Source organism: Zootoca vivipara, chromosome 14, assembly GCF_963506605.1.
Source record: "Zootoca vivipara chromosome 14, rZooViv1.1, whole genome shotgun sequence".
NCBI classification, from domain to species: Eukaryota; Metazoa; Chordata; class Lepidosauria; order Squamata; family Lacertidae; genus Zootoca; species Zootoca vivipara.
Genome location: NC_083289.1, coordinates 31,485,172 through 31,503,797, shown reverse-complemented (window position 1 = coordinate 31,503,797; position 18,626 = coordinate 31,485,172). Strand labels below are relative to the sequence as shown.

At 46.7% G+C, this 18,626-nt stretch overlaps 1 protein-coding gene across 1 annotated transcript in view; it reads left to right on the top strand.

Moving 5' to 3' along the window:
- The first annotated feature begins 5,879 nt into the window (after positions 1 to 5,879).
- HS3ST6 (heparan sulfate-glucosamine 3-sulfotransferase 6) overlaps positions 5,880 to 18,626 on the top strand; it is a 77,559-nt gene continuing 64,812 nt past the window's right edge. The window contains exon 1 of the mRNA XM_035132329.2: positions 5,880 to 6,643. Within this exon, the coding sequence (XP_034988220.2) occupies positions 6,102 to 6,643 (542 nt within the window). The 5' untranslated portion in view covers positions 5,880 to 6,101. The remainder of the gene's footprint in view (positions 6,644 to 18,626) is intronic.

Below are 18,626 nucleotides of genomic sequence, written 5' to 3'. Positions count from 1 at the left end.
AACTTTTAGGCCCCTTGTTCCTATTTCAGATCCACCTCTGCCACAAACTCACTGTGTGTCCTTGGGCAAGTCACTTTCTCTTATTAAGATGGAGACATGCTGGGTATGAATGGACCAGCTTTGGTCACATTCATTAATTTCAGTGGGTCTCTTCTAAGCATAGCCAGCAAGCACTGAAGACAACCTAAAGAGCAAAGCAACCAGCTGACTTCAAAGTGCTTTACCGAAAAGTGAGGCTGTTGTTGCCCCCTCCCCCCACATCCGCTCCATCTCTGGTCTCCATATTTGAAAGCACACTAGAATCTTTGCTCCCTTGCCAGCTGCCGATAATGTCTGCTGTGGATCCTTTTACAGAGCTGTGGATTTGGAGCTGAGCAGCAAAACATAACCCTCCGCCTACCATTAGGCAGAGTGAAGCAGTTGCTTCAGGCAGCAGATCGGGGTGGGGAGAGAGATGAATGGCAAGATGTTCCGTTCTGGTTGCCTCGCCTCAAAACAGATACTATTGTAGAGTTGGGAACGGTTCTGAAAACGGCAGCCAAAACGATCAAGGTGAGCGGAGCAACTTCCCTATGTGCATTTGGTACTTTTTTACTTTAGAGAAAAGGTGAGTTAGAAGCGACATATGGAAGAAGTTTATATAAAATTATGCCTGGCATGGAGAAAGTGGAAAGAGAAAAGTTTTTCTGCTTCCTACCGCTAGAACTCATGGATCTCCAATAAAGCCGAATGTTGGAGGATTCGGGGCAGAGAAAAGAGCATCCCTCTTCATGCAGCACGTAGTTGAAGGATGGAACTTGCAGCCAAGAGATACAGGGATGGCCACCCACTTGGGTGGCTTTAAAAGAGGATTAGATAAATTAATGAAGGAGGATAAGTCTATCAGTGACTACTAGCCAGGATGGCTATGCTCCGCCTTCATGGTCAGAGGCAGGAATGCTTCTGAATCCCAGCTGCTCAGAAGTGCAGGAGGGGAGAGTGTTTTTGTGCCTGTGGGATTCCTTCAGGTATCTGGTTGGCCACTGTGAGAACAGGATGCTGGACTAGATGTGCCATTGGTCTGATCCAGCAGCCAGGCTCTTCTTACTTTCTGAAGATGTTTAAGGATGGAGCTGTGTGCGCCATATGGCCTCGTCTATCTACACCCCTAAGCTAGCCTGCTCCCCTAAAGTATGGTGAATATACTGCCCCATTGTTGAGTGTTGTGGTCAGAACGAACTGCCCATCTGGGTGCCTCAAGAACAAGCAATGAGAGCAGACACCTCCTTCTCCTTCTCCTTGAGGAGCCAAATGTTTTGGAACACCCCAGTCCTCCACATGCATAGACAAGATGCCTCTGAATGCCAGAGCTGAAGACTAACAGCAGACAACCATCACCTCCGTGTCTTGCTCCTGAGTGGCCAGAGTGCTGGGCTGGAAGGAACGTTTTCCAACCTAGCTCAGCAAGTCATCTGTTTTGGAATTGTTGTGTAACATCAGAAGAGCCTGCTGGACCAGGTCCATCATAGTCCAGCATCTTGTTCCCCTGGTGGACAACCTTGATACCCTGCAAGCAGGATCTGTGTGCAGCAGCAACTCCCCTTGTGATTCTAGTGACTGGTATGCAGAGGCAGCCTGCCTCCAACTGAGGAGGGAAAATGGATCCACTTGCTGGGTGGTGACAGAGACACTCCCTTCCTCTCCCCCAAAGCCATACATCTTCTTCCCTCTATGCTATCACTTGGGAGGTTTGGAAGTCCTAATTATATTCAAAACAGATAATTATATTAATGGGCTAATTAACGCTTTTGCTGATTGTAGCTATAAAAAAGGATGGCACAAAATGGGGATTTGGTGCTCAGAAGCAGATGTGCAGAAGCAAACGGATGCATTTCAATGAAGACGAGTGTGGACGGTGCTTTTGTAGAATACTGTTGCGCTCATGTCCAGCTTGAAGGCTTTCCAGAAGAGGCCTCTATCTTGTTGGCTCCTGGGAGGACATTCCTGGATGTTGGACTAGACAGCCTTTGGTCTGATCCAGCAGGGCTCCTCTGGGATCTTTCTCAGACACGGAGACTTTCCGGACACGGTCCAGTGGGAAGGTCTCCTGCACAAATCACAGCCGTGATCTTGGTGTTGGACTTGTCCATGGGAATTTTCTACTGGATTTTACTCTCTTCTATACTCCACAGGGTTAAATTTATAGCTTTGTGAAAGACAGAAATGGCTCCATGCTTCCATTCCCATGACCGGCGGGTTGTTTGAGGCAGCCTTTATTGGCTCAGTACCCTTCAGAAGGAGCGCGGGTGGCGCTGTGGGTTAAACCACAGAGCCTAGGGCTTGTCGATCAGAAGGTCGGTGGTTCGAATCCCCAGGACGGGGTGAGCTCCCACTGCTTGGTCCCTGCTCCTGCCACCTAGCAGTTCGAAAGCACGTCAAAGTAGATAAATAGGAACCGCTCCAAGCGGGAAGGTAAACGGTGTTTCCGTGCACTGCTCTGGTTCACCAGAAGCAGCTTTGTCATGCTGGCCACATGACCTGGAAGCTGTACGCCGGCTCCCTCAGCCAATAACGCAAGATGAGCACCACAACCCCAGAGTCGGTAACGACTGGACCTAATGGTCAGGGGTCCCTTTACCTTTACCCTTCAGAAGAGTTTTAGATATGCAGCAAGTGTACCCCCTGCCAGTCCCACAGCAATGTCAATTGGCTGCAGCTCCAACATTCCTGAAAGACCACCTCCTCACCTACAGACCCTCCCTGGTGTTAAAATCAGCTGAAGGGGACCCCTGGTTAGCTCCACCTCCCACAGAAGTTTGGAAAACCCATGAGCATTCTCCCCTCCTGTGTTTTCCAGCAACTGGTATTTAGAGCCTAGCCATTGTGGCTAGCATCCTCCATGAATTGGTCCAGCTGTCTTTTAAACCATCCAGGTTGGTAGCCATCACTGCTTCCTGCACGAGTGAGTTCCATAGTTTAACTATGTGCTGCACGCAGGACTTTATTCCCTTTGCTCTGAATATTCCAACATTCAGCTTCATTGGATGTGGACGACTTCTAGTAACATGAGGGAGAAAGAACTTTTCTCTATCTACTGTCTCCAATCCAATCCTTAAAAAGCTTCTATCACATTGCTTGTTACTTGCCTTTTTTTAAGCTAAGAAGTCCCAGGTACTGCAACCTTTGCTCATAGGGTGGAACATTTGAGGCTTGCAAAAGAACATTTTTCTGACGGAATGTGTCCTTCCCCAGCAACTAACATTCTCCAGCTGAATGCCAAAATAAAAATAAAAAATTGCTGCAGGTCACCAGGCCTTTCCTTTAAACTCATTTTTAAATTGATGACTGATAATGGAACGGCACACATTCAATTTGTATAATGCATGTATTTGTGTGTCTACACGCACCTACACAAAAACTCCTGTACCTCTTTAATTAAAGCTGACATTTGTGAGGGCTAATTGTTAATTGCCCAGCATGTGGCTATCATCAAACTAATTGCTGTTTATTTATGACATGTTTCCCATCTTTGATTTAAAACTCGGCAGGGAAAAAGGCGGTCTTTTGTGGCAAATCACTTCCCATGAGGCAAGTGATTTGAAACAATAATTACAGTCCCCAAAATGTGGAGGTGGTTGTTGTTGCTGGGGGAGGAAATCAGATGTGAAAATATTTGTTCATTGTATGTAGGCTGTAAAACATCCTCTCCCGCACCCCCTCTCAATTAACCTAGCAGTTCTTCTGCTCAAATCTTGTTTGATCTTCCTTTAATTCCAGTTTGGGGTGGGAGCAGGGAAGTCATAAAACCAGTAAAGACACATTTGTCTTTGATTTGTATCGTTCCCCATCCTGAAGGTTCAAGGCAGATTGTAAATTACATATTTTGTAACACACACACACACACACACACAGAGAGAGAGAGAGAGAGAGAGAGAGAGAGAGAGAGAGAGAGAGAGAGAGAGAGAGAGAGAGAGTTCCCCCTAGATTTTCAATGTGCTTTACGTTTACTTTCAGAGATCATGGGTCTTCATGGTATTGTGACAGGTCATTCTGGAGACCTGCTGTTCAGATGTTCTGCAAGATGGAAAAAATATGGCAGTACCGTAGTCTCACCTTGGCAGTTGACTCCAGCCACCTCCAATTGCCCCCAAACCTCAAAATTCACTTTGCAGTCCTCCGTGATCATAGAGAGCCACCTGGAGATTCCTAGACATACTAAAGGTCAATAGATGTTTAAATTTAAGAACATAAGATGCGCCTCCTGGTTCAGGCCAATGGCCCGTCTAGTCCAGCATCCTGTTCTCACGGTGGCCAATCATTTACACCAGTGGGAAACTTGCAAGCAGGAACTGAGCTGAACAGCACTCTCCTCTCTTGTGGTTTCCAGGAACTGGTATTGAGAAGCATGACTGCCTCTGCCCATAGAGGCAGAGCATAGCCATTGCGGCTAGCAGCCACGGGTCGCCCTCTCCTCCATGAATTTGCCCAATCCTCTTTTAACGCCATCCAAGTGGGTTGCCATCACTGCCCCCTGCAGGACTAAGTTCCATAGCTGAACTATGTGCTGACTGACACTGGAGCCAACTTCAGGGGACCGTGGGTGCTTTGGTACCCACAATAATATATCTGTGGGGCTGCACCCCCCCAAGTCAACAGGCAATGTTGAAGCCCTTCATTGTGGGCACCCACAATCTTTGGTACGAGATGGCCCCTATGCTGCCTGAAGAAGTCTTTAATTTCTAGCTGATGTGCCTAATACCAAAAGGCATCCAGGATATAGCTAAAGCCTGGGGAACCTGTGGCCCTCCAGATGTTGCTGGACTATAACTCCCATCATCCCCTGACCTTTGGCCATGGTGGGTGTGGTTGGTGGGAGTTGGAGTCCAGCAATGCCTGGAGGGACCACACATCCACCCCCACCTCAACTGAGCAATTGGCACCAATCCTGAGCCTACGTCCAGTTTCACTGAATGTCTAGTATCTGGGTCAAAGTAAGTGGGCAAGAGAGAAAAATGCCCCTTCCATAATTGGGGGTGGGGTGGCAGGTCAGTGGTGCCTTGGCTTTTATTACTCCGTCCTTCTCCAACCCAGTGCTCTCCAGATGTTGCTGAACTACAACTCCAGTCACCCCCAGTGCCAGTCCAACCCCATCTTGTGGCACCCCTAGTGAAGGAAGGTCGAGTTGTCCTCTATAGCACCCTGCACGTCTCATGGTGATGCACGCTGAAATAATTAAACGGTACGAAAAATTTAAACAGTAAGTTCTTTCGCTGTGATCTTTATCTGTTACAAACTTCCGATATCGACGCTTACGGACCACTCTCGGGGCTGCAAAACTGTATCTACTTGAGGGAAGGCTCCCCCATTGAAACCAACGAAACTAGCCTGAGCTCGGGCTGAAACGCGCGTCTCCTTGGCTAGCTGACGTATCTGCAAAGTTTGAGGGGCCCGTTCCATACTTACTGGGAAGTCGCTTTTTTAAAAATAAAATTAAAACCAGCGGTGTTTTACCCCCGCGCATGGAAACCCAGCCTCGCAGCACCCGATCCTACGCGCGCGCGCACGGTTACTCAAGCAGGCGCCCATTGTCGCCTCTTTCCGCTCTTTGGGGTTCCCGGGGAGATGACAGACGCTCCTGCCGCGCCTCTCCGAGGGACTCTGGGCTAGTCCGTTTCCCGGCGCGGCGTCTTCCTCGGGAGCCGCGCGAAGTGAAAGTGACCAGCCCTTCGAGGGGGCGGTGCCAGCGGTGGGTGTGAAAGTGACCGGAGCCTGCTGAATGGTGCCGGGAGGGAGAGAGGCGGGGGAGGGCGCAGCTGACTCTCCTCGCGGAGTAGGAGGGGGGGACTCCTCCGTTTGGTGAGGAAGGAGACGTGGGGGGGGGGAAGAAGAATTGGGGACCTTCTGGGCGAGGACAGGCGGGCGGAGGCTCCACTTGGGCTGAGACTGAGAGCGAGAAGAAGGAAGCCGAGGGAGCCGAGGGAGGGGGGGACCTTTCCCGGGGCGGCGGCGGCGGCGGCTCCCCGAAGGAGCGATGTCCCCTCCGGGCCGCGCTCCTCCTCCTGCTGCTACCGCTGTCGCGGGTGGCGGCGCCGTGGTCCCGCGTCCCCCGGGGCCGGCCCCCCATGGGATGTAGCCGCGGCGGGCATCTCCGGGCGCACGTCGGGGGGCTGCTGGGCGCGCGCGCCCCTCCCCGCGCCCCGCTGCTGCTCACCATGCTGCTGCTCTTTAGCTACTTCTTCTACTGCCTCACCGGCTCCTGCGAGCCCCTACGCCCGGGGGGAGCGGGCCTGATCCGACAAGCGCAGCCGCACGACGAAGGGAACCCCCCGCACAAGCTCCTCTTGTTGCTCCCGGGACTGGCCGGGGACGCCGCCGCCGCCGCCGCCGGGGAGGACGAGGAGTCGGCGGCCGGCGGGGCGAGGCTGGAAGAGGAGGACAACGACGGGGGGGACGGCCGGATCGGGAGCCCGTCGGCCGGAGGAGCCTTGCCCGTGGTCAACGGCTTTGGGAGTAAAAAGTTTCCGCAGGCCATCATCGTGGGCGTCAAGAAAGGCGGCACCCGTGCGCTGCTGGAGTTCCTGCGCATCCACCCGGACGTCCGAGCCGTCGGGGCCGAGCCGCATTTCTTCGACAGGTGCTACGAGAAAGGGCTGCTTTGGTACAGGTAAGGCAGGTGCCTCCGTCTCCACCTACCCCTTTCCCGCGGTTTTAGGGGGCATCCGACACGTGCGCGCACAAGCACACACTAGGGTGCCAACTTGAATAAAATATTGGAGCCCCAGGTATGTCCCGCCCCATGTTTTATTTAGGGCGAGTGGCGAAGAGACCTCGGCTCCTAGGATTTGGCTCCTATGACACACACACACACACACACACACCAAGGGTGTCTCTCGGAGTCCCAGCACAGGCAGGCAGGCACATGTCCCTAAGAAGAGTCCGTTGCATTTCGTTTTTCTATCTCTCTATCTTTGAAGCCCTCTCTTTCCACTTTGCTACGACCAGATCAGAGTTTGTTCACAACTCTGGGATGAGATGAAACAGACATTTTAAAGCAGCCCATTGTCCTGCGTGTGTGGGTGTGGAATAGGTTAGCCTGAGTATCAGGATGATCAGTTTTGCACCCTCTCAACCTCCCTCCTGAAATCAGAAAGCATGGAACCACAGAGTCAGGCCATCTAGCTCAGAACTGTTTGCACTGACTGGCAGCAATTGACCGTCAAGGGGCTCCAGGGAGGGAATGAACTGGAAGCTGTCTGTCGCGTGTCAATCTTGAGTTCTGTCACTGAGCTACAGCCCTCCCACCCACCCACTCACCCACCCACCCAAAGGTCAGAAATGAATCTGAGCATGCCAGGCAGGCATCAACATTGGCACACAGGAAACTGCCTTGCATTGAGTCAGACCGCTGGTCCACCTAGCTCAGTGTTGCCCACACTGGCAGGCAGTGGTTCTCCAATGTTTCAGACTGAAGGTTTTTTCTTAGCCCTATGTGGAGGGTTTAAACCTGGGACCTTCTGCAAGCAAAGCAGATGCTCTACCACTGAGCATCCCTTCAACAGCCCACCCTTCATGCTTCACCTAGCCATATGATTTCAGAACAGTGCATCACTGTATTAATTAACCCGAAGTAATGGTCAATCCTATTTTTGAGCTGGAAATAGCTAGTACTTGGGGTTGAAATTTCCTCTTTGCCAATAAGAATCATGGCTTGAATGGGCGGGGAATTTTGCCCCCAATTAACTAGATTGGAACACAAACTATTGATCTAACTTCAACCTTTTTTTTTTTTAAAAAAAAATCTGCTTAAATCTCTGAGCTTTTGGGATGTGAGGAGAGGCAGAAACTAAAAATAAATAAATACGGGATGTCCTTTTTTTGATCATTTGCTCCCCACTGTGACACAGAGCTTCCCCTGTTCAGCACACAAACTTATAAGTGGAATGCAACCTCAAACAGACCCAAAGTGTTGTTTAACGATGGAGGTAAATTTTGCTTCAGTGTATTGGAGCTGGCAAACTGCTGGTACAATATGTTTGTTAATCCAAATTAAAACACAGCTGTTGCCCCCCTCCCTCTAGGAATTCCAATAAATCCTTTCCATATTAGGGCTGTCTTTCCCGGATGGTGTACTTATCAAAATATTTCCCAAATGTTTGGGTCGCCATTGTCTCCAGAGTTTCCTTAAAAGCGTCTTCTTGTTCCGCGTAGTCGGTGCGCACAGGCCACAAATTTAACAGCCAACTGCACACTCCAAATTATGCGAGCAAGACTCTTGTTTTTTTACACCGGATGAGCTCGCCGGTCTTTCTCCCTTCATGTTACCATCTCCCCACCTTTGTGCCTCTTTTATGAAACTTTCCATTATGGGATAAGGTATGAAAGACACTCTTAACTTTCCGAGTGGAAGGCTGTCTTCGTTTGAAGTCAATGGCAGAGACTCTGCCTTTATGGACTTCAAAGAGGTCTAGATTTCACAAAGACCAAGGTAACAAAAGCTGACTGACTATTGAAAATGCTTTTTTTTAAAAAAAAAAAATCCCCAAAGCGATTTATCAGGGTTCAGGTGCTGCCCTTTCATGCAGGACTCCTGTGGCCTGGAAGGCAAATCGCAAACTTTAAAACAAATGAGCTGGGGTTGTTTCAGTGTCCTTAGACCAGGGCACCTGCCCAGTTCCCAAATGTTCAAATATCTCTTTTGAATACGATGCAGAAAAGTTTCTGTTCTTGCCGATATTTCCCCACTCGAACCGCAGTGAGACTGACATCACGAGCCCATCAAGTTTCCCCAGCTGACACTCTTTCTTCACCCCTCCTTCCTTTCTTCTCCTTCCTTTCTTCTCTTCCCTCTTTTCCCCACTTTAAATTTTTGCATCTTTTGGGACTTTTGCGCGAAGCCTCCAGTGGCAGCAACGGCATAGGAAACCACAGTTAAAGCTGAGTTTGGTGTCCTTCCTGTCTTGAGAAAGACCATCACAATTCAGCAAATCTTTGGAGACCGGAGACTAACAAAGCATCCTTTTTGGGAGACACAGGGATAGGACCTCCATGCTAGAATGAGCCTGATTAAAGTGTATCTAATTTTCCCCATCCTTCCTTTGCATCCTCACTTTGTATATGTCTCTGGGGAATCATAGGGTTTCCCACCCGCATTGGTTCCCCTTCACAGCCACTAAGAAAGGCACAGAACCAGCCCATCTCCCTAGCAGAAAGTGAGTTTGTGTGTGTAAAGGGAACATCAGCTGCTTTGGGCATCCTCTGTGGTTAATGGCATTCTGACATGAGTCTTGCCAATGTACAATGGCCTTGATCCACTTTAAAATCTTCCAGCACAAGTCCCATTGATAAGAATTTCCAAAAAAAATGGCACGCAAGAACGCATTAGTGGAATCACACAGTTCCCACATCAAGTGGGGCATTTGCAAGAGAATGCCAAGAGAAGTGATTTGTTTCTGTTATTTGGTATCCATTTGGTTCTCTTTTTTTGCCAGCTGAGCTCCTTTCCTGTTGGGGTCGTGATGGATTCCCGGAGTTCAGCTGGCTTTTTGGCAGGCTTGTGTTTTAAGAAATACAGATTAAAAATAGAAAATTAAATGCTGGGAGATCTGTGTGTATGTGTTTAGCCTAGCTTTATTTATGTATGTATGTGTCCTGATCTATGTATTCCATGGATGCTTGGAAGGGCAATGTTACACAACAAAGCAGGTCTCTGCCCCAAAGAGTCTACAATCTAAAGGCCAGCAGTGGTGGTGGTGGTGGTGGAACAGTATGAAGGGGGAGATTTGAAAAGGGAAGCAAATGTGAACCTATAAAGATATGCGTCATTTTGGTTGGTGTGAGGGCTATGGGACTTCTACTCCTGCCAGGCTGTTGGAAAGAAGCAATAATGATGCAGAAGCAGTTATCCTGAGTGCTGCCACCTCTACTTTAGCTTTGGAGTAGATGGCAAAGACCCTAATCTTTTGGGAGCATCCGCTGCACAAACCCCAAGAGAAGAACAATTGCATGCCCTTTCTTTTCAACAAAACACTTGGAGGCAACAATCTCATTTGACTTTCTGCAGAAGGCCCTTGAAAAAACAACAACCTGGGCAATTCTGGGTTGAAATGCAGGTTTAACTGTTTGCAGCTTTTTAATGTGGGGTGGTAATCGTTGTAAATATAAGTTTTGTTGAAAAGTGTCGCTTATTATTTTTATTTATTAAATTTCTATACCGCCCTATAGACAAAATTTGCCTAAGTTACTGTGGACTAAAGATGCAGTCCTCATATTGTGTATTTGAAAGCAAGTTCCCTGGAACTCAATACGTTGTGCCTCCTAGCAAACACACAACAGATCTTGCTGCAAGACATCTGGAGGGCACGTAATGGAAAATTAACAAGATCTAAACTCTTCTTCTTCAAAAAAAAAATTCTGACAACTAACCTTTGTAAAAAAAAAAAAACCTTCCCCACACACAGCTCCCCCTGGTTTTGGTAAACATAACTATTATGTCATACTTGTGCATCTTATCAAGTGACATGAATGTGCATATGCTTTTAAAGTTAAAGGAATTAATATAATTAGTGTCTGCATATGTTTGAAAGGGTGCTCTAGTACACATGGGGGGGGTGTATTACTGGTTTTCATTTCTTATGTATGAACCCTCGGTGTTTTTAAGTATCTTTAAAAAGTATTGCAAAACTTGATATTTTCTAGCACCTGAAAACATTAGTGCAAGCGAGGAGACGGGCATTGTGCAAAATCTGAGTTGGGTCCCTTATGCAATTAAATTGTGATGAGGTGGAATTGATCCGGGAGATATAACGCTCTAATAGCACAAACAAACTCTCTTTAGGCAGCCCAACTCTGAGAATGTCTGGCTACTGTTCATATGCTTAATATTAAACCTTCATCTCTTGGCCAGCTGGGTAAATGTCTGGAGCAGATTTATCTCTTCTTAGAAGTCAATTACTGTATCCGGTACATTATCTTAGACAGGGGAAGGAATGGGGCAAAAAGCAAAGACTTTAAAATGGCTACCTTTTTATGTGACCGGACCTGTTTTCTCCCCAACCCGCCCTGTCTCCTCTGGAGCAAATCAGAGTAATGGGTCTGATCCATGTAAAGGCAATCGTTGACTAAATCCCATGGGAAACAAGAGGTCTCATTTAAATTAGCTGCTAACTCAACCCCATTATTCCCAATCAAATATGCAGTAGCTAGATCCCCAAATTTACTCCAAGTAGGCCCCACTCATTTCAGTGGGACTCATTGTTGCCAGCTAAGCTTGCACGGCATGTAAGCCTTTAGCTGGTTCATGGCCAATATTTTTTTTAATTGTACACATTCCTAAAACTAGGGTTTTAGCGTGATGACAGCTTACCCTAGGTCTTACAAATGGGTCGTGGTCTAATACCTTCTGCAGGAATTGTTATTTTGAACATCTGTGGCTTTGCTGAGAAACTCTAACTTGGAAGTCAATTGAACCATAAAGGCACTTTCTGCACAACTCAGATTTTGCTTCTATCGCTGCAGTTTTCAAGGAAGTATAACTTGCACGATTCTCTCTCTGTGCATAGCTGTCAAGTTCTCCCTTTTTTTAAAAGGGAAATTCCCTTATGCTGAATAGGCTTCCTCGCGAGTAAAGGGAAAACTTGACAGCTATGTCTCTTTGTGTGTTCTACTGGATGGAACAAAAAAATATTACGGTAATTCTAATCTCACTCCTTAGATTTGTGCCGACCTGTAATGCTACAGGGACAAGTCTGATTAAAACCAAAACACGAACGGCGAGGTAAATGTAATGGGCTTGGCTCATAATGATAATAGCATTTAATTAAAACCGCAGCATTGTTTTAGTAGCTATGGGGCTATCCTAAGATAAATGTTAAGAATGAGTATAAACCGTTTGCTTGGCTCCTGGGTTGAACTTATATTTTCAAGGGTTCATTGTGCCTAGCTGCACCTAGATCAGTTAGACATGTAAGGTGGAGCTGGTGGTTGTGATGGAGCCAGCTGTGAACAGTTGCATTATTTTTGAGGCAAAAGGAGGAGGGTTGAAAGGCAACAAACATTAACTACTTTTAAGGCTCTAGTCCTGTGTGTTCTGGGTATATGCCCTTTTTGAAACCAGTGCTTTTCACTGGAAGCATGCATAGGACTGTGCTGAAAACCTAACTGGTTTCATCAAGGAAAAGTTTAATCAAAGACACGTTCAAATCTCTCGTTGAAATTGCTGAAAACTTCAGTTGGACTGAAATGTGTAGAAAGCAACCCCTTTAAAAAATAATAATAAAAAGGTAAAGGGACCCCTGACCATTAGGTCCAGTCGTGACCGACTCTGGGGTTGCGCGCTCACCTTGCATTATTGGCCGAGGGAGCCGCCGTATAGCTTCCAGGTCATGTGGCCAGCATGACAAAGCCACTTCTGGCGAACCAGAGCAGCACATGGAAACGCCTTTTACCTTCCTGCTGGAGCAGTTCCTATTTATCTACTTGCATTTTGATGTGCTTTCGAAGTGCTAGGTTGGCAGGAGCAGGGACCGAGCAACGGGAGCTCACCCCGTCACAGGGATTCGAACCGCTGACCTTCTGATCAGCAAGCCCTAGGCTCAGTGGTTTAACCCACAGCACCACCTAATAAGCAAAAAATAGCCCTCCACATGATTACGCTTACTGAACTCCTATTGTTTTATCCTTCTTCTTCCCCTCCTTTTTGGCAGAGAGTAAACAACATGTTTCTTAATTGGGTTGTATTTGAGATCACATATGATTGCAGGTGCTATTTAAATTTGGGGTGTGCGTGTATGTATTGGGGGAAAGAACAAACGTTGAGCTCCTCTTTTTTGCTCCTGGGAATCTTTCGCAGCAGTGTCAACATTTCTGAAATAGTTGACTAAGCCAAGAAACCCCAAACCGGTGCCAATAGCTTTTAATTGCCAACATCTTGGGGCCCTGAGGCACCTGTGGAATTGTTCATCATCTTAAGTACATTTTTGTTTCTTCAAAAAAAAAAAAAAACCAGCGGGGAAATATGTCGAGCAACAAACTGCTTCTTTGCAATATAACCCTCTTTGTATTTTCTCATGCAGTGTTAATCCCAGTTGGAGTTTGGTGGCTCCGACTCTTAGATTTCGTATATCTTTGGCTTATGACTGGCACCTGGCATCCTTTCAAGTAGAAGTTATTTCAGTCGGTGAATATATAAAACCAACAAAAGCAAAATAGGAGCATCTCTCTCTTTTTTTCTGCGGACATGTTTTTGATTCCCGTTTCCCTGCCCTACATCTACGGGAACTTGTGCTCTTTGTTAAATAACAAAAGAAACAGGTGGTTTAGAATGCCAGAAGTAAATCTTTAGGTTGTGAAACCCTTTAACTCTTTAATGTAGAGGCAGGGGAAGAAGGGAGCTGGCTTTCAGGCGAAGGGCCATAGAGCATCTGCTTTGCATGCAGAAGGTCCCAGGCTCAACCCCCAGTCTCTCGAGATGGGGCTGGAAATGGCCCGTGTCTGAAATCCCAGAAAACAGCTGCCAGTCAGTGCAGGCCATACTGAGCATGGTAGACCAGTGGTTTGACTCTATATAAAGCAGCATCAAGGAAGGACAGCAACATGGTTTGCATGCGGATTATCCCTGGTGTCTGCAGGTACGGCAGGGAATGTTGCCTGCCTGGAATCCTGCAGAGCTGGCGCCAGTCCGTGCATAGGCAATATTGAGCCAGATGGATGTTAAGGCAGCCTCTCATGTTCTTTTCCTTTCAATGTGGTAACAAGAACAACATAACTTAAGAATTTTTACAAGAGAATTATTATTATTATTATTGTTATTATTATTATTATTTCAGGGTAGGTCCCAGTCATAATCCCCACAGCACATCGCAGGGGAGAAAGGAAACTCAATTCTTTAGTTTTCCAGGGGGACGATGTGTCTCTCTCCAGCAGCTTTGAAAAGATGGTGCCAGGAGCATCTCTGTGTGAAGAGAGTTTCTTGGGGCCATCACCAAGAAGGCTCTCTCAAGAAACACCAGCTGTTTTGTAGCCCAAAACATCTGGAGGGCAGCAGGCTGGGTAAAGGCTGGTCTAGGTGATCAATAATTGCATTTTAAAATGGATGGGGGTATAGTTGTTTGCCACTCATAGCCAGCTGAACAAGATGAAGCATATCTATCTATATCTCTCTATCTCTCCTCTATCTATATATCTATCTATCTATCTATCTATCTATCTATCTATCTATCTATCTATCTATCTATCTATCTATCCTCACCTGCAACATAGGATTAAACTTGACCTTTGTGAAGTCTTATCATGCTTCTGCAGGCAAAGCACTGAGCTTTAGTCATTGGTTCATCTAGCTCTGTATAAAGAACCTCAGGTGAGCCTGTTGGATCAGACCATTGGCCCATCTAGTCCAGCATCCTCTATTCATAGCTGCCAACCAATTAAGTGGCGTCACTTTGCCACCCTTGATAATCGGAAGAGCTTTCTCTAGTTCCGAGCTGCCATTTGATAAGTGAAGCAGCAGTGCATTGTGGGCCCATGATAAGAGTCTTCAGCTGCCATGCCCTGAACTAATCAATGATTGCTTTGTCTCCTTTGGCAAGGGCAAGGGACTCCCACCCAGGGGTGTGAACACTTGGATTTGGGCCAATGCATAGATTTCTATAGATACCGAGTCTTGGTATGTGCCGTTGAAATGTCATCAGCATTTAAGTTTTGCTCTCTGTACGCCATTGTCTGACGGTTGCCAGGATGTTTCTTTAGCAAACATATTAGGGCAACATTGGAGAAAGGAAAGAGAACCAACTATCTTTAAACACACAATGCATTTGTCATCAAAATATCCTCGGAGGCTAGCCTCGGCGGCAATCGATGGAGGCTTTCCTCTTTCACAATGAGCATGAAAACTTCCAAGAGTTGTATTTCCCCACCTTTTCTGACTCTCTTTGGCTGATGAACACAACATTGACATAGCCTAATTGTTTTTCTTTTGTCTGAGTTTGGTGGCCGCCATCCTGGACGTGCCCGTTTTATTTTAGTATCAACAAGTCCCATTTAAATCTGCCCACAGCTTGAGACCCAGGTGTTTGAATGAGTATCTATTCATCTTGCACAGTGACGCCACCTGCAGGAAAGGCCTTTGAAGAGGACCTCAGTGCCTGTGCCACTTCTATGCTGAAGTCATCTTCAAATGTGCTTCTGCAGATCTCCCCATCATCTGCGATGAGGCAGGTGGCATTTGGGAAAGGACCTTCTGTACTGTAGTACACAATTTGTGGATTTCTCGCCCTAGATAGACTTGCCTGGTGCCGACATGAGTGCTGGATTATTATTTAAAATCCAGGCTTTTAACATCTGGTTTATTTGGGGTGGTTCATTGGCCCTGGCTCCACCTACTGCTGGTCTCCCTGGCTTCATCCCTACCATTGGCCCCAGGATTTGAAAAAAATATTAAATGCAGGGCATGCCTGATTTCAGAGATATAGTGGTTTGGTTGTGCTTGACACTTCTACGTGAAGAAGAACCATGTGTGGTCTAAAACTCTGCACAGTCCTTTCCCAGCAGAACATGGCCCAGTGCAAACTATCTTCATACCTGTGTCTGTGTGTGTGTGTTTATTTTGTTTCGCAGAATAACAGTTTAAATAAACGACGCATACTGATGTGACCCTTAAGTTGATTCCCTGCTGGTGAAGAAATGAACACATTCCCTCTCGAAACTCTTTCTCCAGCTTTCCTGGGATATGAAGTATCATAGTTTGCTTCTGTCCTTGGAGCACTTGGAGAACTTGTTTGTTTGTTTTGTAATTCCAAAGGTGGAGCGTGTTGTGCTTGTCTTTCCCTGCATGTCAGAGTTTGAACATCCTTAGTCTGCAGAATGTTTCCTCTGCTATCATAAGGCATAAACAAACAGCAGGCAGGCCTTAACCTGTGCCATTTACCAGAAGCAGTTTCTCTCTCTAAAGCAAAACGTAAAAGCAAATTTGGATTTCTGTCTCAGGTGAAGCATTTGTAGGATTTTTGGGGAGGCCTGAAGAATTTGATAAGACTTAGCAAAAAAAAAATATTTTTTTAAAAAATTAAGTGGTTATTTGGATACCACCTTCATAATGAAGTCAGGAGTGAGCAGTGATATAGCCAAATGTGTGTGTGCAGGTGGTGCCCATTTACTTGGGATAGTGAAACCCAAAATGGACCAGCAAAATCTCTCTGAACAGAGCACACTGGCAGGAAAGTAGCAGATGATAATTAATGTAACTGCAAAGTGGCACACACTCAGAAAAAAAATGAACCCTAACTGTTAGGGAAGGGAGAGAAATTAAATTCAGTTTGCATTTAATGTTTAACCTAACTGATTCACACTTTCCAAAATGATACTTAAACACACAGCCTTCCTTTGAAATTTGCAGTTCTCCGAATTTTGCAATTCAGTTCACCAGCAAAGTCATGTGTACAAAAATGCATATACTATTGTAAAGTGTGCATGAAAACTGCATATAATAGGGGAAATGATGCACAAAGGTGCACTTTATTTAGGAAAATTGGTTTGCAAATTTGTATAGTGGACAAAAATGCACTGGAAAATGGCTATATTGGGAGAAATTTGTGCTAAAGTATCGCTGAATTTGCAAACTGATGTGGAAATGTAGAGAATGTAACACTGGGAAAGTGAGAAAATGAAATTGACAGATTCACCCATCCCTATTCTGCATATTCACCAACAATATAGGGTATGACTGGGAAAGAGATCTTGGGATTGTAGTAGTTGGCTCTCTGAAAAAGACAATTCTTTGTGCAGTGGGAGGGATGAGGGGGAAAGCAACAAAACCATTAAGGCAGGGAGTTATAAACAAAATCTGGTGTTGTTGTGGGGTTTTTTTTAACAAACAACAAAAACAAAACACCCTGATGGGAGTTGTAGTCTAAAACATCTGGAGGGCATCTGGTTGGCAAAGGCTGATCTATTGTGTAGCCAAGTTTGGAATCCCATATGCATTACTAGTGGCTCTGACTCAAAAGGGATATCTCAGAGCTAGGGGGGGGAAGTGCAGAAAAGGGCAACGAAAATGATTAATGGGCTGGAACACCTTCCGATGAGGGAAGGCTCTGCTAGCCTTGCCAAAGTTGGTGCTCCATCAGATGTTGCTGAACTACATCTCCCACAATCCCTGGCCGCTGGCCATGCTGGCCGGGGTTGATGGGACTTGTAGTCCAGCAGCATCTAGAGACCCATCCTGTAGTAACCCATGAGGTATCCCGTCCCCGCTCCCTGTGGCTTCCCCCACCCTACGTCAGCCCATGACCTATTTGGGCCCCTCCTCCCCCCACCCCTCACCCAGGGCTCTATTTGGGATAGTGGACCAGCCCCTTGATGAAGAAGTTTGCTGACTCCTGGACTAGACAAATTCCCTCAGACTATCCCTCAGACCTTGTGGGGGGCTGGACTATATTTTTTGGGGGGGAAATGAACGAATTCCTATGCCCCACAAATAACCCAGAGATGCATTTTAAATAAAAGCACACATTCTACTCATGTAAAAACACCAGGCAGGCCCCACAAATAACCCAGAGATGCATGTTAAATAAAAGGACACATTCTACTCATGTAAAACCACGCTGATTCCTGGACCGTCCGCGGGCCAGATTTAGAAGGCGATTGGGCCAGATCCAGCCCCCGGACCATAATCTGCCTATCCATGGTCTAGTCCTCTTTTAAAGCCATCTGAGTGGGTGGCCTTCGCTTCCTCATGTGGGAGCGAGTTCCAGAGTTGAATTAAACGCTGCACGAAGAAGTGCTTTTTTTAATGGAAGTCCATGAGTTGTAGTGTTATGGGAAAGCGCGCTGGAGGGGAGGGGGGAGAGATGACTTCTGTCTATCCATTCCTCCAGGTTTCTGAAAAGCTGGGTCCATTTTCTCAGTGGACTGATTGATTTCCCTACGGATGTGAAAGGATCTGGTCCTCTTGGGTGCGAGGACAGCACAATGGTCCAAACCCTGAAAGGTAGAAGAGGCACCTCTTCATGTTCTGCTGCTTGGCTGATACGTCTTCCCCCATCATCGCTTTCCCTCAAAACCTGGCAGCTTTATAAGTCAAGAGATGTCAGGAGAGCAAGAGTCGTCAGTAATGGTGTTAGCTGAAGGCAAATGGGAAGCTCTTCCTGAAACATTTGTTCCAAGCCTGCAGTGTGTGTGTGTGCATGCGCGCACGTTTAAATCATTATTTTTAAATAATAATTATGCCCCATTTGCTCGGAGAAGGAAGTGGGCTACTTGGCGGAAGTTGGGCTGGGCCAGGGAGGCAGAAAAAGTTAATTGGAGAGGCGGCTTAAAAGCTTATGACTGACCTTTTGTCAAATGGGGAGGTGGGGGAGAGGGAGAGAGAACTTTTTTTTCAGTGTATTAAGCCTGGGTGGGGATTGAGAAGTTGCCTAATGAAAGGCTTGGTTTAATACCAGGATTTAAGCTCCTAAATGGCTTTTGAAAGCACTCTGGGAGTCTGTTTCTGCGTGGAGAGCCCATCAGCAGTAGGTTGTGGTTGTCTGTTTCTTCCCCACCCACCTCCATTTCTGCAGCCCGCTCCCCCCCCCCCCGAACTGGAGGCCTCTCTCCAAATTTGAAACCAATTCCTTAAAGCCATCTTTGAAAGCAAGGTCACATTGGGGAGCCAT